At 36.9% G+C, this 25,014-nt stretch overlaps 1 protein-coding gene and 1 long non-coding RNA gene across 4 annotated transcripts; both read left to right on the top strand.

The window, feature by feature from the left end:
• On the top strand, window positions 2,809–4,022 carry LOC107642114. The gene is made up of 3 exons (XR_001620616.2): window positions 2,809–2,862; window positions 2,997–3,035; window positions 3,980–4,022. It is a non-coding gene; the product is annotated as an uncharacterized LOC107642114 (long non-coding RNA).
• On the top strand, window positions 8,359–9,748 carry LOC107644325. 3 transcript variants are annotated; one of them, XM_021102913.1, is made up of 3 exons: window positions 8,359–8,501; window positions 8,617–9,126; window positions 9,392–9,748. In XM_021102913.1, the coding sequence occupies exons 2-3, from the start codon at window positions 8,641–8,643 to the stop codon at window positions 9,392–9,394; spliced, it is 489 nt and encodes a 162-aa protein (XP_020958572.1). In that variant the 5' UTR covers window positions 8,359–8,501; window positions 8,617–8,640; the 3' UTR covers window positions 9,395–9,748. The 3 variants fall into 3 exon arrangements, with proteins under 3 accessions (XP_020958572.1, XP_020958571.1, XP_020958570.1); XM_021102912.1 differs by having other exon boundaries at window positions 9,401–9,748; XM_021102911.1 differs by having other exon boundaries at window positions 9,410–9,748.

Below are 25,014 nucleotides of genomic sequence, written 5' to 3' on the forward strand. Positions count from 1 at the left end.
ATTCAATTTCTTCGTTCTTCATCAAAGAACATCCGAGAAGTGTTGACTGACCGTGGTGATTCACCCCGACAAAAGAACCACAGACCAAATTATACCTGAAACAAATTACCATGGTCTAGAATGCAAAATTATTAGTTACACCTTAACAAATGCTTCGCATACACCCAATGAAACAGCCAATATACACCTCTGATGCGGATTCGTAAAAATAAAATAATTTAGCATCATAAACAGGGGCAGTTTGTTTACCTGTTTGTATTGTAGGTGGTGTCGAATGAAATGACGTCTCCGAAATACTCAAAGGCGGCTCTGCTTCTTGCATCGGCCCAAAAAGCGAGCTTAATCGATTGATCCTCTTCGAGTTGGAGCTCAAAAAAGAAATTTGGATTCTTCTCTTTCATTCTTAACAAATATTTTCCGAATTCCTTTGCATCTTCTTGTTCGGAAACATTCCGCACTTCCCTCGTAATGTAATTCTTCACGTCCTTTTCAATAAAATTTAACTCGCGATGACCCCCGGCAGCCGCAACAAATGATTGGTAGGTTTTGCTTGGTCTGATACCGGCCTCCTCGTTATTCTCTATTGTACGACGAATGGACATGCTTAGTTCCCTGTGCTGTTTGAGCATCTCTGCTTTGCTTGGACAGCAGGGGTGTGAATGATCGAGCACAACCTTTGAAATAATCCAAGCACCGACATCCTTCAATGTGTGTATATAAATTCTTGCAGGACAGTTTAGACCGGCTGTAGGATTGGTCTTCTCGGTCGGAGATATTTTAGATTTCCATTTTCCCTCTCTGCTACATGTAATCAGTTGATTCTTAATCTCGTTTCCCTTCTTATTTGTGCACCGAACTCTTGTAGAGAAACCTGCAGCCTTGGCGTAGTTCCTGTAAAATTTTCCAGCATCTTCAAGGGTGGTAAAGGTCATTCCAACCTTCGGAACAAGCTCGTCATCAACAACCGAGAGAGGCTGCACAATACACCGTGTCAGAAACTGTGGATACACCCATAGATATAATTCAAATACACCCAATCATGCCTAATATGATACAGCCGAACCGCAACAACTCAACTACACAATGACCTTTAAAGCCATAAACTGTAAATACACAGGCTGCAGAATACACCATGTCAAAAACTAAAAACACACCCAATCATGTCTGATATAATACACCTGAACAACAACAACTCAATTAAAATAACAAAACCAGTAGTGTAGATACACCCACACTTCTAGCAAAAATACACCCAGAAAAAGACCTGATCTACACCCGAGCGTCTACTATAAATTCCAGGTAATTAATCACAACTAATACATTGAATCGACAGATTCATGTTAACGTGTTAGTTTCACAGTCAATGTTCAGCAATTTTTCAACTACACAATGCTATACAAATTACTGAAAGAAAATTCATTATGTAAATCAAACCTCAGGAACTTCGTTAGATTCAAATTCATAATCTACTTTGCCTGGATTCAGCTGAGAATCTGAGGTGGAATGATCCATTATCTTCAAAACGAGTTCAAACTTTGATTTCAAAAAACAACAAATCAAAATAGAAAACGAAGATCGAGTTGCAGAGAGAGAAAAAAGTAACGTAAACGAAGAACATACCAGTGAGAAAGCGAGAGGAAAAGAACGATGGAGAAGAACGAGGGAAGACGCGCGAGAAGAAGATCAACCAAATCTCAAAATAACGAAAACGAAGAAGGAAACAAATATTTTAAATTTGGTAGTTAGATATACGCGGGATCTTATATAGCGCGTGTAATCAACGTACGTGGAGCAGCGCGTATTTTGATTTTATTGTTTAATGAGCTTGTAAAGCATACAAGCCCTAATGGCTTGTATGCAGAGCTTTTCCGTATTTTTTATTCATCCTTATTTATTTGTTTATCTATTTTATTTGTTCGATCGTTCACAATCTTTCAATATAACTTTTTTACTACCAATTTTTTCTTTTTTTTTTCTTTTCAATCTAACAAGTTGAGTTTAAGGGCTACTATAATCACAATTCTAATTTATAAGTTAGAAGCTCAACCTGTTTAATTGAAAACTTTCACAAGTCAAGCTTGGGGGCTATGATTCGTTGGCTATAATCCGATAAAACTATAAATCAGAATCTGCTTAAAACTAAATAAATACATGCTACATCAGAAGTACGAGTACATGGAGTACGTGTTTTGCTCTCCAAATGGGTACATCACTAAAGAGCAGTTACCACATAAATAGGCTAACATCCTCAATAACTCCACAATATTAGACCCACTGAGTAACCGTCTGCAACACAATAATTCTATAAATACAAAACTTCAACTATGCAAAGAGGTACGTCATTCATTCTGAATAACTTCATATTTATCTTCTACTCTTACTAACTTGAGTGTTGGAGTGCCTTTGCAGGTGTCCACTGTCGCCGTTCTTGGAGAAAACTGATGTATCATCCTTCTCGTCCAAGGAAAAGCGAGTTCGGACATCGGAAAAATGAGCTATACCTTAGAATCGGTTATTCACGTAGGAACATGTACGTTGCTTTCAAGTTAATCTTTTTTGTTATTGATGTGATGGTGGTGGTGGTGTCCAGAGGAGAAAGCAATGAAAAAAAGTAGACTGATAAAAAGAACTGAACAGCAGACACATAGAGGACATACACCAAGACTAGGAAATCAGACAGCACAGCAATGGTGGTCAAGAGAAGATTGGTGAGATCTCTTTAATTCCTGTTATCATTTTTATTCTTTGAATCATAATTAATATTTTGAGTTCTGTTTACCATTATGATCTGCTAATGTCTCCTTTTAATCCGATTAGGTTCGAGAAGCTAGTGGTGTCAGGTGGAATTCCATGTTCGATGATGTGAGCAAAGCAAATCTGATCTTTGTTTCTCTTTTATTATTATTTTTTCTAGATAACAATTACATCCGCTTTTGATGTTGTCTTGCTTTATTTTACGATGCACTATCTAATTCATTATTATTATCGTCTTTCAGGACAAAGCTCCATACCAAGCAAAGAATTGAAAGAACAATGTAGCATATTATTATTTTAAGTTTTCTATGTTCAAATGTTCGCATATAAACATGTGTTTTTATATTACTATTTTAAAAAAAATTAGAAATATTGACGTTTCACCTCTTTAATTTCCTATTCCATCCAACCATTTTATGTGCTTTTTACAGATTTTTCAATTCTTTCACTTTCATTCAGTGCAATCACTTCTTTTATACTCCTCTTGATAAGCTGAGTTTTTCTTTCTCTCTCTAATTTGCATAATTCTGTCAAACTATTTGGTTTGATCTGCTTCACACCTAATCCAAACATACTTCAATGATCATTATGTATTTTGACTTATACATTTGTGAGTAATTTTTTTTATTGTCTATTCTTTGGCATTTAAGAAATGTGCATTTAAAATTCATACTAAAATAAAAGGAATATGATTATTTTAACAGAATTTGGTTTAGTTGTGTGCTGTGATTGTTTTCCTTAGTAAATTCATTTTGTTCGAAGCACATTATTAGCTAATAGGCTGCTGAAAATAATTAAATGTCTATTTGTTTTATAATGTACCTTTTTTTTGTTCAATGTGCCAAGGTTCATATTCACTGTTACAATGTGTCTATTTGTTATTTTCTCTATTTGATATGTTCTGTTTTGATTTCTTTTATTTTTTTTCACTTCTATTGCAATTTTAATGCTTCTATAGTGAGAACTTGCTCTTATTTTACTCATAAGTGTTTTATGCTGTCAAATTCAACTTCATGCTTCTTTGTTTCAACTTCATACCCCCATCTTTTTCTTTTTCTTTAAAGATATGTTTTGTAACTAGCTCTGTATTGACTTTTATTGTTTATAATTATTGTTCTTACTTTGCAAATATGGGTTCTTGATGAAGTTTATGTTTTGTTTTTTTCTTTAGCTTTGTATATTATTAGTAGTTCTAACTTTTTATTTTTCCTTTTCTTCCTTTTAGGAAGTTACTGTAGAATCTTTTGAGCCATCACCTCATCTCTAGAGATGCTAGCGTTACCTAGATTATTTCTTTATCAATAATAGACTTACCATTGTAATTATTTTTTAGTGAGAGTACATAAAGAGTACATAGTATATAAGGTGTAATAACTCAACAAATATTTTCAAAGGAGATTTTTCATTCTCTTCAACAATGAGAAGAACTTATTTCTCTCCCTCTCTTAATCCCGTCTGGTTCATCAAACCATCAACATCACAGTGTTACCTATATACTATGTACTCTTTATGTACTTTCACTAAAAAATAATTACAATGGTAAGTCTATTATTTGTTGAGACCAATCCAATTTTGCCATTTTCTTTCTATCCCTAATTTTTCTTTCGACATTTTCTTTCCCCATTCTTATCTTTTCTTTCAAACTTATTCAATAAAGTTTGATGAGAAGTTATTTCGCAAGATTCTTTCTTGGTGAACATAGCTGTTTCAATCAACGAGTTGAAAGGAAGAAGATCTAAATTCTTGAGCAGTTCAAGTTGTGATGATGTTGATGATTTGATGAACCAGAAGGGATTAAAAAAGAGAAATAAGTTCTTCTCATTGTTGAAGAGAATGAAAAATCTCCTTTGAAAATATTTGTTGAGTTATTACACCTTCTATATACTATGTACTCTTTATGTACTCTTACTAAAAAATAATTACAATGATAAGTCTATTATTTGTTGAGATCAATCCAATTTTGCCATTTTCTTTTCTATCCCTAATTTTTCTTTCGACATTTTCTTTCCCCCATTCTTACCTCTTCCTTCAAACTCATTCAATAGAGTTTGATGAGAAACTATTTCGCAAGATTCTTTTTTGGTGAACATAGCTGTTCCGATCAACGAGTTGGAAAGAAGAAGATTTGAATCTCTAAGTTGTTCAAGCTGTGATGTTGATGGTTTGATAAACTAGAAGGGATTAAAAGAGGGAGAGAAATAAGTTATTCTCATTGTTGAAGAGAATAAAAAATCTCCTTTGAAAATATTTGTTGAGTTATTACACCTTATATATTATGTACTCTTTATGTACTCTCACTAAAAAATAATTACAATGGTAAGTCTATTATTGATAAAGAAATAATCTAGGTAACAGATAGAGTATTTCAAGATGATTTCAATCCAACTAGCAGCAAACATGATTACATGCACTTGAAGAAGCAGATTTTGAATTTTGATGGATCAATTTATTTGCCTATGAATGAATTAGATAATATTACCTGAGAGTTCTTTTTTGGCTCTTTTGTAATATAAGCATGTGAATGTTTAAAGCCCACATTGGTTACAAATTCAATATTAGAATGTTCATTTAAGTTTTAAATCAAGTCATGGATATAATTCTTATTATATATACAATTCATTCATTTATAATGATAAATAATATTTTTTCATTTCCAATTTCCAAAATATTGTACTATTTTTATATTTACATCACATGTTATATCACAATATATTTTTAGCTTTCTTTTTCTTATAACATACCATGTTCTTATTCTTATATTAGAATTCTAATTCATTATCCATTTTCTCGTTTGTAATACTTACTTTCATATCCAAACAATGACAATATATTTATATTTTCTATCAAATTTATTTTATCTTCATCTTTACGTAGTGTTTTCTATGGTTTTTTTCTATTTTATTTTTGGTTTCTTAGTCACTAACTAATCATAGTAAAATTGTGGTGGAGATATGCGGACGAAGATAAACCCCTTTGGAAGCGAATTGTGGCCTCTTGCAATGATATGAAGCTAAAGGAATCTTCTCATGACTTTAAGGTCCCTAACTCTACTGGACCTTGGAAAGACATAATTAATGGTGTGAAGCAAATTGCCCCTTTGGAGACGATTGTGGGTCACGGTGTAAGGATGTCGGTGGGGAATGGGAGTAAAACAAAATTCTGGGAGGACAAGTGGCTAGGAGACTTTAGCCTCAGAGATAAATTTCCGATACTCTTTGTTGTATCAAGTAACAAGAATGAAGTGATTACAAATTGTGGTTTTTGGGATGGTCTATTATGGAACTGGAACCTTCGGTGGAGGAGATGTCTTTTTGAGTGGGAGCGTAAACACTGTGAGGAATTACATTCTTGTTTGCAAAATGTTTTCTTAAATGCAGGTACTGAGGATAAAGCAGTGTGGACGTTCACGACAGATGGAAGCTTCACTATCAAATCAATGATAAATGCTGTAGAGGGGGAAACCCTTGGTTTTGCCGAATCTAAACACTTCTTTGATAATATTTGGAGAGGAGCTGTCCCACCAAGGGTGGAAATGATGGCGTGGTTTGCAATTTTGGGAAGGTTGAACACAAAGAAAAGGTTAGCAAGGTTGAATATTATAGGAGTGAGTGAGACTACTTATGGGCTGTGTGAAAGTCATGAAGAAGATGAAAATCATCTCTATTCATTGCAAGTTGGTGAAATTTCTATAGGCAAAAGCATTCCAAGAGGGAGGAATTCAGTGGGTTAAACCAGCAGAGCTAAAACATTTTTTGGAGGCTTGGTGCGATCAAGAAGCGACTATGTGCGGAAAGAGGAGATGGATCAATCTTTGGTTTGCAATTATTTGGGTGGTTTGGAGAAAGAGAAATCAAAAGATATTCCACAATAAGGTAGACAAAGTGGAAGACATTTGGGAGGAAATAAAATATCATTGAAAAGAGTGGGATGGCTATATCAAAGGGAGGAATCAAGAGAGGGTGCAGGTGGAAAAAACAAGTTTGAGAGATCACCCAAAGGAGTAACCAAAACAGTTTGCATTGGTGGCTTTGTGTCGATTTTATCCATGAAAAGCAATTGGTTGCAACTGGAGGATATCTTACAAATGCAAATAATTATTTGGTGGCTTTTCTTTGTGAGTTCTGTGATGCAGGTAATTTGGTAGCTGCTGAAATTCAGGGAGTGGAAAATGGGATACAATTTATTTTGGAGGAGTCAATTGGTAAAATTGAAGACCTGCAGGTGATGTCAAATAATCCAAATTTAGTGCATTGGGCATCAAGGAAAGACTACAAACAATGGAACCTTAATTTGAAAGAAATAAATTCTTGAATTTGCTGCATTATTTAGAAAATTTACAGATTTATTTTGCAAAATTGATTGATTTCAAGCATTTCAACTCTTGGAGAAACTTTGTAAAATCGAAAGATTGTCAAAGAGTTTATTGGTGTGACCGTTCCTGGTAGAGTAGCGGCTGCTAGCGATACAGATTTTCTTGAATTGGGTGTGGTTTCATTCTCTTTTTGTCTTGATGACCATGCCGAAGGGACTTTAGAGATTAGGACAAGGCATCTTTTCTTTGTTGGAGTGGGTAGTATTTTGCTTGGAGTTGTGGTGGTTTAAGTTAAAAGGTGTTTGTATTAGGTGTTGGTTTGTGTGTGATCCTTTTATACATTGGTTATGATTGTTGTTGATTGTTTGGCATTTACAGTGATGCCATCTCTCCCTTTGTGGTCGAGAACCTTGCAAGAAATTGATAAAAAAAAAAAACTAATCATAGTAAAAACTATACAATAAGTGTAATTAATGAAAATTTTCTATCATTTAGTCTATACTTTTTATTTTATTATATGCATTTCGAGGGCATTGTGTTCAATTAACCTAGTCTTTTATGCCAATATTGATGCATTATTCATTTAGATGATTCGGATTACTAATTAATCATTTTGTTCAAGAGCCAAAATGATCCATCTTCATGATCAACAGGTTCAAGCCAATATTGGCTCTTTTCGCATCCTCATTCATTTGGTCTTCTTTACATTGAAGGTTATTTAAATTCAATATTCTCTCTTCTAACATCTTTCTTCAACTTCCAAGACTGGATCCATCTTCTATTTCTTCGATATTGAGGACATCTATCTCACATGTAGAGTTGGTTATCCTCATTGCCCTCTCTTGATAAAAAATTAAAGCAAAGGTATTTATTTATAATTTTTATATAAATTCAGATCACTTAGCAATTAGTTTTTCCACTACATATACGTTGCTCTCAGTCCTTTACGAATCACACGCATTTATCTCATAACTATCATATGCATAATTGCCCCCCTTTCGTCATCTCAATTTTCATATCATTTTTTTAATACATCTCTCACAGTCCAAAGGTTAAGTTCGAGAATCATGATTAGCAGATACCCCAAAGCACCTTCTTTTTATCTTGAGCTCAATCCTGACATGGTTTATACATATATTCCTTCATTAAAGTTATTTACTATCTTAACTAAGTTAATATACATCTCCTTATTATATATTTGTTTCATATATTTCATGAAATGGGATTTTAGATGGTATCTCCTTACTTATTACTATTATCACTTTTCTTTGCAGGGCATGTGCAAGATCCCTGTTCTATTCTTTAGGAACGTAACGGACGAGTTATCAAATAAGATATCATTCATTGATCCTGATGGGAATTCTGTTGAAACCATAATGGAGAAAGGTCATCATACTAGTATCATTCTAGATGCATACAATAAGTTAGCAACTAGGTAAAGTCTTGAACATAGTGGTTGGCTAAAAATCAGATACATATGTAATGATAAATTTTGGATTGATAAGGTGTTTGATAAAAAATGAATAATATGATCTGGTGTGGAGGAGCAGCCGCACCTAGGCAGGTTATGGAAGATGACGCTCGTGGCGGCTATGTGGATAGGGGGGCCGGTTGAGGAAGGGACGACTGAAGAGGGCCACGGTCCTATGGCGGAGGGCAGATTAAATTCCGTTATGGCTTTGAAGCTTGATGCGGCAGCTGGATGCAGGACACAAATCGGAACCTGTGCTGGGTTGGGGGCTGGTCGAGGGGACAGTCTGGAACTCAGTGGAGGTGGTGGGGCTGCTGGACGTGCTGTGGAAGGTGGTGAAGATGTTGGACCAGGGCAGGTTGGCCGTGATCAAGAGGATGGGAGCAGTGAATCTCAGTGCTTTGAGGACCAAAGATTGGAAAAAAAGTTGACCTGGGATCTGGCTATAGAATCAGGTGCGATGTTGTTCAATGAGGAAGATGACATCATGGTAATCCTCCAGGCACAGAATGAAGAAATAGCTCGGAAGAGAAAAGTGGCGAAACAAAAGGCAAAGATGAGGCGTTGCAGACCCAAATCTACAAAACAGGTGTGTAATATTAGTTCTAAATGACTCTCAGTTCTTGGAATGTAAGGGGGTTGTAGGGTGACTGATAAATCACTATTTTATGGTTTATCTTGTGCTCAATTGAGTGGATTTAACAACTCTTTACCCACTTATTCATACTATTTGCATGGTTTTACATTTTCCTTCCTGATTTTGTGCTATGATTGAAAACATGTTTTCTTTGGTCTTAATTTGATAATATTAATCCTCTCTTATTACCATTAGATGTCATGATATGTGTGTTAAGTGATTTTAGAGCTTATAGGACAAGAATGGCTCAGAGGATGGAAAGGAAGCATGCAAAAGTGGAAGGAATACAAGAAGTTGGAGAAATTGCTAAGCTGTCCAGCTTGACCTCTTCGCACTCAAATGGCTATAACTTTAGCTATAGAGGTCCAAATGACGCGGTTCCAGTTGGGTTGGAAAGCTAACGTCCGGGGCTTCGATTTGATATATAATATGTCGTAGTTGCTCTGACGCTAGGTGACGCGGTCACGTGATCCACGCGGACGCGTCGCAGTAGCGAAAAACCAGTGTGGCAGATTTCATCTCTAGCAATTTCTGGGCTGTTTTCGACCCAGTTTGCGGCCCAGAAAACACAGATTAGAGGCTATAAAGTGGGAAAATGCATCCATACATGAAGAAGCTTTCACATTCACAATTTTAGGATTAGATGTAGTTTTTAGAGAAAGAGGTTCTCTCCTCTCTCTTAGGATTTAGTTTTAGGATTTAGAATTATTTCTTCTTCATCACAGGTTCAATGTTCCTTTTATTTATTTTATCAATTTAGTTTATAAACTCTTTATGTTTAGATTGATTTTTCTTTACTTAATGCAATTTGAGGTATTTCGGTTTGTTACTTGTGACAACCAAAACGTTTGTAAGAAATGTTGATTGTTTGGTTTAGTAACTATACTTGCAACGAGAGTTTACTATAACTTCTAAACCATCAATCTTGCGTCTCTTCAAAATGGCACCGTTGCCGGGGAATTGCAAACGTGTGCCTTATTATTGGTTATTGTAAATATTTACTTTTTGCTTGTTTATTTGTTTTTATTTTTGCTTTTTCATAAATTAAGAGGTTATTGGTTTTTATTTAGTTATAAATTTTTTTTTCAAAATTTGTTCTTCGTGTTCATCTTGACCTTCAAGTTGTTCTTAGTTGTTTTCTTCGTTTTGATCTAAAAATTTTAAGTTTAGTGTCATTTTATTGTTTTTCTCTTTCATCATTAAATTAAAAAAAATTCAAATTTTTATTTTAAAATTTTTATCTTATCTTATCTTAGTTTTAAATTTCAAAATTCAAATCTTTTTCAAAATCTTATCTTATCTTATTTCAAAAATCAAATTTCAAATTTTAAAATATTTAAATTTTAAAATTCAAAATTCAAAATTCAATTTTCAAAATTTCAAATTTCAAATTTCAATAACCTTTTGATTTAAATTTGTTTTTATTTTTGCTTTTAATTTTTATTTGTTACTATGAACTCTCACCCCTTTGGCTATGAGTCTGGTTACAATTATGTTGCAGGAAAAGGAAATTACAATGAGAACAGGCATCAAGGTTGGAACAATCAAAGATGGGAGGAGCCACAAGGATTTGATCAACCCTCATGGCAACAACCACCTCCAAAGGACTATCAACAACCACCACCATATGCCTATAAACCCTCTCCTCAACATGACTTTGGACCACCATACTCACAAGCCCCTTTTCACCATTCACCTTCATATGACCCTAACCCACATCCACCATACCAACCACCCTATGAACCAAATGAACCATACATAGATCCACCCCAACCTCCATTGGATAACAATACACTCATCTCTAATATCATTGGTCTCACCTCTACACTCCAAAATCTTATATCCCGCATGAACCAACCCTCTATCTCCAATATTCAATCCTCAAGCTCTAGTGTACTTCCTTTTCAACCACATAATGATCTTTTCATCCCATCACTACCCTCCATGGAAGAGCACCCACATCCATCAATCCAAGAGCAAGATGATCCCAATTATGCTATTGATATGGAACAGGAAAGAAGGAATCATCTTCGCGAATCCATACTTCATAAGGAGCTAGAGGAGGCCCTACGGGTAAAGGTAGGAGAGACCCTTGAAGATGAAGGAGTAGTTGAAAGGAGTTGTCATGGAAAGAAAATCATCGAGGATGAGTACGATTTTATACTTAAACAACTGGACAAAGCAACAATTATTAAAAAGGAAGACGTGGTTGCAGACTTAAGAGATGCTGTACCTCCATTGGAAAGTCCAGTCACAGAACCTCCTTCCAAGACGGTTGCATTTGATGTTGAGGAGGGTGTACAACCTCCAAGGCATATCATAGTTGAAGACTTGGAAGAGGTTGGTCAAGAGATGGAGATTAAAGAAGAAGAAGCACAACCTCCCATGCCCTTGGTAAACAATGAAGAAGAGATTGAATTGGAAGAAAGCTACCAAGAGGAAGAGGTTGATATTGAAGAAACTTGCAAAGAGGTGGAAGTTGTCAGAGAAGAGCACAAGGGAGTGGAGCCTGCAAATTTGTTAGAAATACTTCCCCTTAAGTTGCCATCATCCTTCACAACATTCAAGTGGGTAAAATTCATATCCCTTAACTTTCTAATTCCACTTGAATATGGGCTACTGGAGACGGATGGTCAACTTAGAGCTCTTTGTGGTATTAAGAGGAAGATGGTCAGTGGTAAGAATTGTCCTGCAAGGTTCATTATGGTTGGAAGCTTTAAGTTTAAATGCAAGGGTTGGTGTAAACCTCAACTGAATGGGTCTAGGAAGTTGTTTGGAAGCTTCAGTGAGAATTCTACAGCTGAACCACCCGGCTGGAATCATAATGATCAACAAAAAGACGGGTGCAAAAGCAAGGTTTGGGACCCCGGAATTCAGTCCAGCAATCAACACTCTTGGGGCCTTGTCACTTGCTTTAACTTACTTGAAAGCTTTCTGTGCCTAGTTTGGGATCCCGGAGGCCATTGGAATCACAAACATTGGTGGAGATTCCTGGATGAGTTCAAGCACAAGCCACCATAACAGGGAGCTCACCAAATGTCCAACTTAAGGACTTTAACTAAAAGTGCTAGGTGGGAGACAACCCACCACGGTATGATCGTTCCTTTTCAATTTTAATTTTAATTTTATTTTGTTTTGTTTGTTTTTGAGTTTTATTTTATTTTATTTCATTGAACCTGGAATTTCTCATAACATCCATATCATTTTGCATCCTTCAGAAAAAAAAGAGAAGCACGCACGCGACGCGACAGTGTCGCTGACGCGTCCGCGCCATGTGGGAAAAATGGCTCCCACGTGACCGCGTCACCCACGCGGCCGCGTGACCTGGAAATCGACGTAAGAAAGGGTGCACGATCAAAAGTTGTGCGAGAGTGGTGCTGGACTGGTGCTGATCGCACATGCCTTACCACGCGGTCGCATGGCTCACGCCTCCGCGTCATATCCCCATAATAGCCACTCATGCGATCGCGTCGATCACGCGACCGCGTCACCCAAAAATTTGGCAAAAAGAGTTTCGAACAGAGAGTTGTGCGAACGCGAGGCTGCACTCACGCCAATCGTACAAATCAGGCCACGCGATCGCGTGACCCACGCGATCGCGTGACCCACGCATCCGCGTCGCCTAACCTTATTGCACACCACGCGACCGCATCGCCAGCGTCGCACAACCTATCTAGATTAGTGCCAATTTTCTTATCTTTCTTTCTCTAATCCTAATTTTTCTATCTTTTCTTATTCTTTCTTCGTCCTTTTCTTACTTTCTTCTTCTTCATCCCTCTTCACTTCCATTTCATTTAATTTATTTGGACACTTTCATTCATTGCATTATTTTCATTGGTGTTAGAAATTTATTTGGGTCATTATTTTTTATATTTTTGTGGATTATTCAAAATTTGTTTGACAATTATATATTACTTTTTAAAGGGTTGCTTGCATGTTCAATTTAATACTTTCAATAGCTTATTTACCATGCATGCTCTGTATTTGTGAAAAAGTTCATATGGCATTATGCATTTTTCTAGATTATTCCATTCTACTATTCTGATGCCTGTTTTTCACGACTTTCCTTTTTATATTTTATTAATTTAATATAATTATTCTTACAAGCAGGTTGTTAGTATAAAAGACTTGGTAATTTAAATTGGACATTAAATGCTTCATCTATGCTACTCATGCTTTTGCCTGCATGCCAATAAACATCTTGCATTTAATTGTCTTCATATGCACTGCTATATTCCCGTTTATGATTTTTCACATGTAGTCATGACCATGTGTCAACATCATTTATCTTTTAATGTGCATTACTTACTACCTCTCCTATTCTCTTCCTTGCTCTATCCCTTTGAATTTAAGTTACTTTCTTCTTCCCTTTTTGGGATGGCCACCAAGAAGGGTAAAGAGAAAGCTGCTCCCAAAACACCGGCAAGGAAAGGAACAAAAAGAGCCCCAGCTGAGGAACCACAACCCCCATCCACCTGCACATCTCAGCATGCACCGAGGACGGTGCAATCTTTAAGTGTGGGGAGGTCGATACTGATTTCCATGGGTTAGTTACCTTCTTTTCAACACCAATATTTTCTTTGTTAATTGCTGCATTTGCATATTTAATTGCATATTTGTTTGATTTTTTTTTTGCATTTTTTACCACTTGGTTGAAGTAATATTTTTTTTTCAAGAAATTTTTATAGTATCTCACTAATTTAAATTGAAATTTTTTTTTCAGAAGTTGTATTTGGAACATGAATTATAGCTAAAGAACACACAACCTGTGAGATTTGAGCTTATTTATATGGTTACATTATTTAACCATAAATATTTTATTCCTGTGTGTTTCTGATAAACCCATATTTCATGAGTTATTTTGTGCTTACTTTGAGTGATTTATTCAATCCTTCACTCACTTATTCATATTAATTGCATGGTTTTACTTTCCCTTCCTTATTATGTGATGTATGTGAAAAACATGTTTCCTAAGCTTTAATATTAATTATTTTAATTACCTTTATTTCCATTCGATGCCGTGATTAGTGTGTTGAGTAGTTTCAGATTTTCTAAGGCAGAATGACTTAAAGGATGAAAAAGGAAACATACAAAAATGGAAGGAAAGCACAAAACGGAGCTTCTGAAGAAACTGGCATCCACGCGATCGCATGGACGAAGCGATCGCGTGCCAAGCGCGAATCAGCAGCGATGCGGCCGCATGACTGACGCGACCGCGTGACCCACGCGGACGCGTGACAGAGGCCACGCACCAGAAATTGCAGAAAACGCTCATAGCGAATTCTGAAGCCCTTTTTGGCCCAAATCCAAGTCCAGAAGGCATAGACCAGAGGTTATGAAGTGGGGGAATGCATCCATTCAGAGAGAGCTCGCCAATTTTCACTTTTCCATGATTTAGATTTAGTTTGAGAGAGGTTCTCTCCTCTCTCTCTTAGGATTAGGATTTAGGATTTAGGACTTCTCTTAGTTTGTAAGAGTGACTCTCGATCCAGGTTTAATATTTACTTTAACGCTTTTATTCGTACCTATAAATGTTGCCAACTTGACTTATGAACCCTTTCCATGTTATGATTTGAATTAATGATTATTTGAGGTATTTCAGTTATTGATTGCTTTCTCTTTAATTTGTGTTGCCATTGTTTCCAATCTGAAGATATTCTATTCCAGCAATTTTACTTTTTCCCCTTTTGGTCTTGGTTAAGAAATTAGTAACTCAACATCATCAAACTCAACATAACTGATAATCGTTATCTTGCTAATTGAACTGAACTTCAATAATCCCAACTTTTTCTTCGGAAATAAATAGGATTAGAAGGTCAAACTAATTAGTCCCTTGACTTTCCTTTACTTTAGTAAAGGTTAACTAAGTGGAATTTAGATTCAAATTTCATTATTGTTGAGAGAGATAACTAAGTTGGACTTCCAATTTCTCTTACCTTGCCAAAAGTTGCTTTACAGTATTCATTTATTTTAATTTCCATTTAATTTACTTGTCATCACTTGCTTCTCACCTTCTAAACCACGATTGTAACCCTTATAGCCAATAATAAGAACATACTTCCTTGCAGTTCCTTGAGAAGACGACCCGAGGTTTGAATACTCGGTTAACAATTTTTAAAGGGGTTTGTTACTTGTGACACCCAAAATGTTTGCACGAAGGTATTTTTGTTGGTTTAGAGACTATATCTACAACGCGACTGTTTTTATGAACTTCTTTACTGGCAAAAATCCTAACGTCAGTTTCCTTCTCTATGATTGTAATCTATATTTTGTTCCAATCTATATGTCCATTATTTAGTGTATTTACATGCTTGCATATGATTGAGGCCATTGTTTGATTTTAGCTCACTTATCCCAAATAAGCCTACCCTTTAAATCACCCTTGTCAGCCACTTTGAGCCTTTTAATCCCCATTTTGTTTTGTATTTTACCACATCACTAGCCTTAAGCAGAAAAACAATTAAATATCCCAATTGAATCTTTGGTTAGCTTAAGATAGGGATTGTGCAACAATTAAGTGTGGGGAAACTGTGGGAATTTGGGTTAATAAGGGAATGTATCATGTTTCTAATTTTGAATATTGGAAAATTTGGGTACCTACTCAGGTAAAATAGAAAATTAAAAATTTCATATGCATTGATATGTTATTTTAGTTTTTATGTCTCTATAAAAAAAAGAAAAAAAAAGAGAATATATATATATATATTATATATATTATATATATATATCCAATGTTAAGTTAATAAAAGATCAATGCATATGTGATAAAATTAAAGAAAAATTGATACATGAGTATCTAATGCAAAAGTGAAGACTATGGGTAGCTAGGCATGATTCTAGAGTTATATAGAGTATATGTATATTAGGTGAAAGCTTAGGTTAATTAAAGATTCAATTTATAGCTCACTTAGCCATATATATACCCTTACCCTTACCTTAGCCCCATTACAACCTTGAAAAGACCTCATGATGTTTGCATTGGTACATTAAATATTTGTTGATTGGTTAGATGAAGAACAAAGTTTAGAAAGCATGATTAGATAAGAGTAGAGTGAATTACCCTATACACTTGAGTGATTAGAGTGCATATACACTACCAGTAAGGGTTCAATGCTTGATTCTATGTTTCCTGCTTTCATGAGCTATCTTCTTACAAGTTTACTTGTCTTTTATTGTATGATTTGAATTAGTGAAATCTGATTTATGTTTGTCTTGAAGAGCTTATTTACTTTTAACCAAGTAGGTAGAAACATTTTGCATGTAGTAGCATTCATACAGATAGGTTGCATTTCATACATTCTATCATTCCTCTTCACTTCTTTATAGCTTCTCTTAAGCTTAGCATGAGGACATGCTAATGTTTAAGTGTGGAGAGGTTGATAAACCACTATTTTATGGTTTATCTTGTGCTCAATTGAGTTGATTTTATCAACTCTTTACCCACTTATTCATACTATTTGCATGGTTTTACATTTTCCTTCCTGATTTTGTGCTATGATTGAAAACATGTTTTCTTTGGTCTTAATTTGCTAATATTAATCCTCTCTTATTACCATTAGATGCCTTGATATGTGTGTTAAGTGATTTCAGAGCTTATAGGAAAGGAATGGCTCAGAGGATGGAAAGGAAGCATGCAAAAGTGGAAGGAATACAAGAAGTTGGAGAAATTGCTAAGCTGTCCAGCTTGACCTCTTCGCACTCAAACTGCTATAACTTTAGCTACAGAGGTTCAAATGGCGCAGTTCCAATTGCGTTAGAAAGTTAACGTCCGGAGCTTCGATTTGATATATAATATGCCATAGTTGCCCTGACGCTAGGCAACGCAGTCGCGTGATCCACGCGGACGCGTTGCAGTGACAAAAAACCAGCGTGGCAGATTTCATCTCCAGCGATTTCTGGGCTGTTTTCGACCCAGTTTGCGGCCCATAAAACACAGATTAGAGGCTATAAAGTGGGGAAATGCATCCATATATGAAGAAGCTTTCACATTCACAATTTTAGGATTAGATGTAGTTTTTAGAGAGAAAGGTTCTCTCCTCTCTCTTAGGATTTAGTTTTAGGATTTAGAATTATTTCTTCTTCATCACAGGTTCAATGTTCCTTTTATTTATTTTATCAATTTAGTTTATAAACTCTTTATGTTTAGATTGATTTTTCTTTACTTAATGCAATTTGAGGTATTTCAGATTTATGATTACTCTCTTTTATTTATAATATAAATAATTTGGATTTTTCCCTTTTGGCTTTGGTTGAGTCATTGGAGACTCTTGAGTTATCAAACTCATTGTTAATTGAAAATTGGAATTCTTCAAGAATTAAATTAAGTTCCACTAACTCTAGCCTTTCCCAAGGATAGACTAGGACTTGAGGAATCAGAATTAATTCATCCACTTAACTTACCTTCATAGTTAGAGGTTAACAAAGTGGGAGAAAAATCCAATTCTCATTATAATTGATAAGGATAACCAGGATAGGACTTTCAGTTTTCATACCTTGCCAAGAGTCTATTTTATAGTTATTTATTTTATTCTTATTATCATTCAACATACTGCTTCCTTACTTTCAAAACCCCAATTTACAAACTCATAACCAATAATAAGAACATACTTCCCTGCAATTCCTTGAGAAGACGACTCGAGGTTTAAATACCCGGTTATCAATTTTAAAGGGGTTTGTTACTTGTGACAACCAAAACGTTTGTAAGAAAGGTTGATTGTTTGGTTTAGTAACTATACTTGCAACGAGAGTTTACTATAACTTCTAAACCATCAATCTTCCGTCTCTTCAGTGACGGAAGGATGAGAATGGTGAAGGAATTAAAAATTAAACATAACTTGAGTATGGTAGGTTTGATTGAGACAAAGAGACAAGTGGTGACGAGTCTTGACGTTGGAAGGATTTGGGGGTCTGTTGGGGCAGGCTGGGAATTTGTAGGATCGGATGGTGCATCCGGTGGTCTTTTGCTGATGTGGGATGAAATTTTTTTTAAAATGAATAATTGCTATAAGGGGGGCAAGATGGTTATGTGTTGAAGGTGTCTTGCTAAATAATAGCTTCCACTGTGCTGTTTTCTTAGTCTATGGTGCGCATAGTAGGAAAGAGAAGAGTCATGTGTGGGAGGAGTTGAGTTATATGGCAGGGTTGTGTCAGGTCCCATGCTGTTTTATGGGAGACTTCAATGAGATAGTCAATGTGGAGGAACGGAAAGGTGCCGTGAGTTTACCACCGTCTGCAGAAGAATTCAAGAGTTGGGTTCAAGACATGCACTTAGTGGATCTTCCGCTTACCGATTGCAAATTTACATGGTTTCGGGGTCGGTCATTGGTGCACGAAATCGTGATCGTTCATTCCTTGGTAACGGCGCTAAAAACTTAATACGCACGTTCATAATTTTATTTCTTTTTCACAATTTCGATACAACTAACCAGCAAGTGCACTGGGTCGTCCAAGTAATAAACCTTACGTGAGTAAGGGTCGATCCCACGGAGATTGTCGGCTTGAAGCAAGCTATGGTCACCTTGTAAATCTCAGTCAGGCGGATTCAAAAGGTTATAGAGTTTTAATAATTAAAAAATAAATAAAACATAAACTAGGATAGAGATACTTATGTAATTCATTGGTGAGAAATTCAGATAAGCGTATAGAGATGCTTTCGTTCCTCTGAACCTCTGCTTTCCTGCTGTCTTCATCCAATCATTCCTACTCCCTTCCATGGCAAGCTTTATGTAGGGCATCACCGTTGTCAATGGCTACATCCCATCCTCTCTGTGAAAATGGTCCAATGCGCTGTCACTGCATGGCTAATCATCTGTCAGTTCTCGATCATACTGGAATAGGATTTACTATCCTTTTGCGTCTGTCACTACGTCCAGCACTCGTGAGTTTGAAGCTCGTCACAGCCATCCCTTCCCAGATCCTACTCGGAATACCACAGACAAGGTTTAGACTTTTCGGATCTCAAGAATGGCCATCCATGGGTTCTAACTTATACCACGAAGACTCTAATATCTCAGACTCGGTCCTCTGTATTAGATATCTAAGAGATACTCATTCTAGCTTGTTTGCATGTAAAACAAAAGTGTTTGTCAGGCACGCATTCATAGGTGAGAATGATGATGAGCGTCACATAATCATCACATTCATCATGTTCTTGGGTGCGAATGGATATCTTAGAGAAGGAATAAGCTTGAATTGAATAGAAAAACAATAGTACTTTGTATTAATTCATGAGTAACAGCAGAGCTCCACACCTTAATCTATGGAGTGTAGAAACTCTACCGTTGAAAATACATAAGTGATAATGGAGTTCATTGGTCTCGGCCCTAGAGGGGGAACCAGAAGAACCAACCTCCTCAAATGATCCGAAAATAAAACTCCCGGATGTAAATACAATAGTAAAAAGTCCTATTTATGCTAAACTAGTTACTAGGGTTTACAGAAATAAGTAAATGATGTAAAAATCCACTTCTGGGGCCCACTTGGTGTGTGCTTGGGCTGAGCATTGAGCTTTACACATGTAGAGACTTCTCTTGGAGTTGAACGCCACTTTGTAACCTGTTTCTGGCGTTTAACTCCACTTTGCAACCTGTTTTTGGCTTTTGACTCCAGAATGCAGCATGGAACTGGCGTTCAACGCTAGTTTGCATCATATAAACTCGAGAAAAGTATGGACTATTATATATTATTGGAAAGCCCTGGATGTCTACTTTCCAACGCAATTGAGATCGTGCCATTTAGAGTTCTGTAGCTCCTGAAAATCTACTTTGAGTGCAGGGAGGTCAGAATCCAACAGCATCTGCAGTCCTTCTTCAACCTCTGAATCTGATTTTTGCTCAGGTCCCTCAATTTCAGCCAGAAAATATCTGAAATCACAGAAAAATACACAAACTTATAGTAAAGTCTAGAAATGTGAATTTTAATTAAAAACTAATAAAAATATACTAAAACTAACTAAATCATACTAAAAACTATGCCAAAAAGCGTATAAATTATCCGCTCATCACAACACCAAACTTAAATTGTTGCTTGTCCCCAAGCAACTGAAAATCAAATAGGATAAAAAGAAGAGAATATACTATAAATTCCTAAATATCAATGAAACTTAGCTCCAATCAGATGAGCGGGACTTGTAGCTTTTTGCCTCTTGAATAGTTTTGGCATCTCACTTTATCCATTGAGGTTCAGAATGATTGGCATTTATAGGAACTTAGAATTCAGATAGTGTTATTGATTCTCCTAGTTCAGTATGTTGATTCTTGAAGCTCTTGCCTTTTGGTTTAAAGAGTTTTTGGCTTTTTCTGCTTGCTTTTTCTTTTTCTTCTCTTTTTTTTTCCGCCATTTTTCTTTTCTCTTTTTTTTTCCTGCAAGCTTTTGTATTCACTGCTTTTTCTTACTTCAAGAATCATTTTTATGATTTTTCAGATTATCAAATAACATTTCTCTTTTTTCATCATTCTTTCAAGAGCCAATATATTTAACATTCATAAACAACAACTTCAAAAGACATATGCACTGTTCAAGTATTCATTCAGAAAACAAAAAGTGTTGCCACCACATCAAAATAATTAAACTAGTTTCAAGGATGAATTTGAAACCATGTACTTCTTGTTCTCTTGTAATTAAAACATTTTTCATTCAAGAGAGGTGATGGATTCATATTCATAACTTTAAGGCATAGACACTTAGACACTAATGATCATGTAATAAGACACAAATATAAATAAACATAAAGCTCAAAAATCGAAAAACAGGAAAATAAATAAACAAGGAGATTAAGGAATGAGTCCACCTTAGTGAGGGTGGCGTCTTCCTCTTCTTGAAGAACCAATGGTGCTCTTGAGCTCCTCTATGTCTCTTCCTTGTCTTTCTTGCTCCTTCCTCATATCTCTTTGATCTTCTCTAATTTCATGGAGGATGATGGAGTGCTCTTGGTGCTCCACCCTTAGTTGTCCCATGTTGGAACTTAATTCTCCTATGGAGGTGTTGATTTGCTCCCAATAATTCTGTGGAGGAAAGTGCATCCCTTGAGGCATCTCAGGGATTTCATGGTGAGGAATCTCCTCATGCTCATGTTGAGGTTCATGATCTCTTGTTTGCTCCATCCTTTTCTTAGTGATGGGCTTATCCTCTTCAATAAGGATGTCTCCCTCTATGTCAATTCCAGCCGAATTGTAGAGGTGACAGATGAGGTGAGGAAAGGCTAACCTTGCCAAAGTGGAGGATTTGTCAGCCACCTTGTAGAGTTCTTGAGGTATAATCTCATGAACTTCCACCTCCTCTCCAATCATGATACTATGGATCATGATGGCCCGGTCTATAGTAACTTCAGACCGGTTGCTAGTAGAAATGATTGAGTGTTGAATGAACTCTAACCATCCCCTAGCCACTGGTTTGAGGTCATGCCTTCTTAGTTGAACCGGCTTGCCTCTTGAGTCAATTTTCCATTGAGCTCCTTTCTCACATATGTCTATGAGGACTTGGTCCAACCTTTGATCAAAGTTGACCCTTCTTGTGTAGGGGCGTGCATTCTCTTCCATCATTGGCAAGTTGAACGCCGGCCTTATATTTTCTGGACTTAAATCTAAGTATTTTCCCCGAACCATAGTAAGCCAATGCTTTGGATTCGGGTTCACACTTTGATCATGGATCCTAGTGATCTATGCGTTTTCATAGAACTCTTGAACCATTAGGATCCTGACTTGTTGAATGGGGTTGGTGAGAACTTCCCAACCTCTTCTTTGGATCTCAAGTCGGATCTCCGGATACTCATTCTTTTTGAGCTTGAAAGGAAACTCAGGGATCACTTTCTTCTTGGCCACAAATTCATAGAAGTGGTCTTGATAGACCTTTGAGATGAATCTCTCCATCTCCCATGACTCAGAGGTGGAAGCAATTTCCTTTCCTTTCCTCTTTCTAGAGGTTTCTCTGGCCTTAGGTGCCATTAATGGTTATGGAAAAACAAAAAGCTATGCTTTTTACCACACCAAACTTAAAATATTTGCTCGTCCCCGAGCAAAAGAAGAAAGAAAAATAGTAGAAGAAGAAGAAAATAGAGGAGATGGAGGGTGAGGTATTTTCGGCCAAGGGTGAATTCAGGGTTGTGTTGTGTAAAAATGAAGAAGGAATGAGGGGTTTATATAGGAGTGGGGGGAGGGTGAAGTTTCGGCCATTAGGGTTGGGTTTGGGAGGGAAATTAGTTTGAATTTGAAGGTAGGTGGGGTTTTTAAGGAAGAGAGGATGGATGTGAATGGTGAAGAGGTGATGGGGAAGAGTAATTGAGTTGATTGGTGAAGGGTATTTGGGGAAGAGAGTCATGAAAATGTGTGAAGAGGAGAGAAGAAGGGTAGGTGGGGTCCTGTGGGGTCCACAGATCCTGAGGGAATCCTATGGGATCCACAGATCCTGTGGTGATCCTGTGGGGTCCACAGATCCTGAGGTGTCAAGGGTTTTTCATCCTTGCACCTTTTAGACGTGTAAAACGCCCTATACATGCAATCCTGGCATTTAACGCCAGACTGCTGCTTGTTTCTGGCGTTAAACGCCACTTCCATGCTCTGTTCTGGCGTTTAACGCCAGGTAGATACTGGTTTCTGGCATTAAACGCCAGCTTGGTGCCTGTTTCTGGCGTTAAACGCTAGACAGATACTTGTTTCTGGCGTTTAAACGCCAGACTGCTCTCCTCCAGGGTGTGCTATTTTTTTCTGTTGTTTTTCATTTTGTTTTTGATTTTTCAGTAGTTTTTTGTGACTCCATATGATCATCAACCTAATAAAACACGAAATAACAATAGAAAATAAATAAATATAATTAGATAACATTGGGTTGCCTCCCAACAAGCGCTTCTTTAATGTCAAAAGCTTGACAGTGAGCTCTCATGGAGCCTCACAGATGTTCAGAGCATTGTTGGAACCTCCCAACACCAAACTTAGAGTTTGAATGTGGGGGTTTAACACCAAACTTAGAGTTTGGTTGTAGCCTCCCAACACCAAACTTAGAGTTTGACTTTGGGGGCTTTGGTTGACTCTGCAGTGAGAGAAGCTTTTCATGCTTCCTCTCCATGGTTACAGAAGGAGATCCTTGAGTTTTAAACACAAGGTTGTCCTCATTCAGTTGAAGGATCAATTCTTCTTTGTCCACATCAATCACAGCTCTTGCTGTGGCTAGGAAGGGTCTTCCAAGGATGATGAATTCATCCTCATCCTTTCCAGTATCTAGGATTATGAAATCAGCAGGGATATAAAAGCCTTTAACCTTTACTAGCACGTCCTCTACTTGTCTATAAGCCTATTTTCTTGAGTTGTCTGCCATCTCTAATGAGATTCTGGCAGCTTGCACCTCAAAGATTCCCAGTTTCTCCATTACAGAGAGTGGCATGAGGTTTATCCCTGACCCAAGGTCACATAGCTTCTCGAAGGTCATGGTGCCTATGGTACAAGGTATTAAGAACTTTCCAGGATCCTGTTTCTTCTGAGGCAATGTCAGTTGATCCAGATCACTCAGTTTATTGATGAGCAAGGGAGGTTCATCTTCCCAAGTCTCATTACCAAATAATTTGGCATTCAGCTTCATGATTGCACCAAGGTACATGGCAACTTGCTCTTCAGTGACATCTTCATTCTCTTCAGAAGAAGAATACTCATCAGAGCTCATGAATGGCATAAGGAAGTTCAATGGAATCTCTATGGTCTCTAGATGAGCCTCAGATTCCTTTGGTTCCTCAGAGAGAAACTCCTTGTTGATCACTGGACGTCCCAGGAGGTCTTCCTCACTGTGATTCACGTCCTCTCCCTCCCTTGTAGGTTCGGACATGATGGTTAAATCAATGGCCTTGCACTCTCTTTTTGGATTCTTTTCTGTATTGCTTGGAAGAGTACTAGGAGGAGTTTCAGTGACTCTTTTATTCAGCTGGCCCACTTGTGCCTCCAAATTTCTAATGGAGGACCTTGTTTCATTCATGAAACTTAAAATGGCCTTAGATAGATCAGAAACTATATTTGCTAAGCTAGATGGATTCTGCTCAGAATTCTTTGTCTGTTGCTGAGTGGATGATGAAAAAGGCTTGCTATTGCTAAACCTATTTCTTCCACCATTATTAAAGCCTTGTTGAGGCTTTTGTTGATCATTCCATGAGAAATTTGGATGATTCCTCTATGAGAGATTATAGGTGTTTCCATAGGGTTCACCCATGTAATTCACCTCTGCTATTGCAGGGTTCTCAGGATCATAAGCTTCTTCTTCAGAAGATGCCTCTTTAGTACTGTTGGATGATTCCTTCAATCCATTCAGACTCTGAGAGGTCATATTGACTTGCTGAGTCAATATTTTATTCTGAGCCAATATGGCATTCAGAGTATCAATTTCAAGAACTCCCTTCCTCATAGGCGTCCCATTATTCACAGGATTTCTTTTAGGAGTGTACATGAACTGGTTATTTGCAACCATGTCAATGAGTTCTTGAGCTTTTGCAGGCGTTTTCTTTAGGTGAATGGATCCACCTGCAGAATGGTCCAGTGACATCTTTGATAGCTTAGACAGACCATCATAGAATATATCCAGGATGGTCCATTCTGAAAGCATGTCAGAAGGACACTTTTTGGTCCGTTCCTTGTATCTCTCCCAAGCTTCATAGAGGGATTCACCTTCTTTTTGTTTGAAGGTTTGAACATCCACTCTAAGCTTACTAAGCTTTTGAGGAGGAAAGAACTTGGCTAAGAAAGCCGTGACCAGCTTATCCCAAGAGTTCAGGCTATCCTTAGGTTGAGAGTCCAACCATATTCTAGCTCTGTCTCTTACAGCAAATGGGAAAAGCATAAGCCTGTAGACCTCGGGATCAACCCCATT

Source organism: Arachis ipaensis, chromosome B05, assembly GCF_000816755.2.
Source record: "Arachis ipaensis cultivar K30076 chromosome B05, Araip1.1, whole genome shotgun sequence".
NCBI classification, from domain to species: domain Eukaryota; kingdom Viridiplantae; phylum Streptophyta; class Magnoliopsida; order Fabales; family Fabaceae; genus Arachis; species Arachis ipaensis.

What these genes read in the sequence shown, in the direction of transcription:
- LOC107644325 (XM_021102911.1), top strand. Translation starts at nt 8,641, where the DNA reads ATGACGCTCGTGGCGGCTATGTGGATAGGGGGGCCGGTTGAGGAAGGG. An exon ending in GACCCAAATCTACAAAACAG is followed by an intron (nt 9,127 to 9,409) that starts GTGTGTAATATT and finishes TAGAGCTTATAG; the next exon opens with GACAAGAATGGCTCAGAGGA.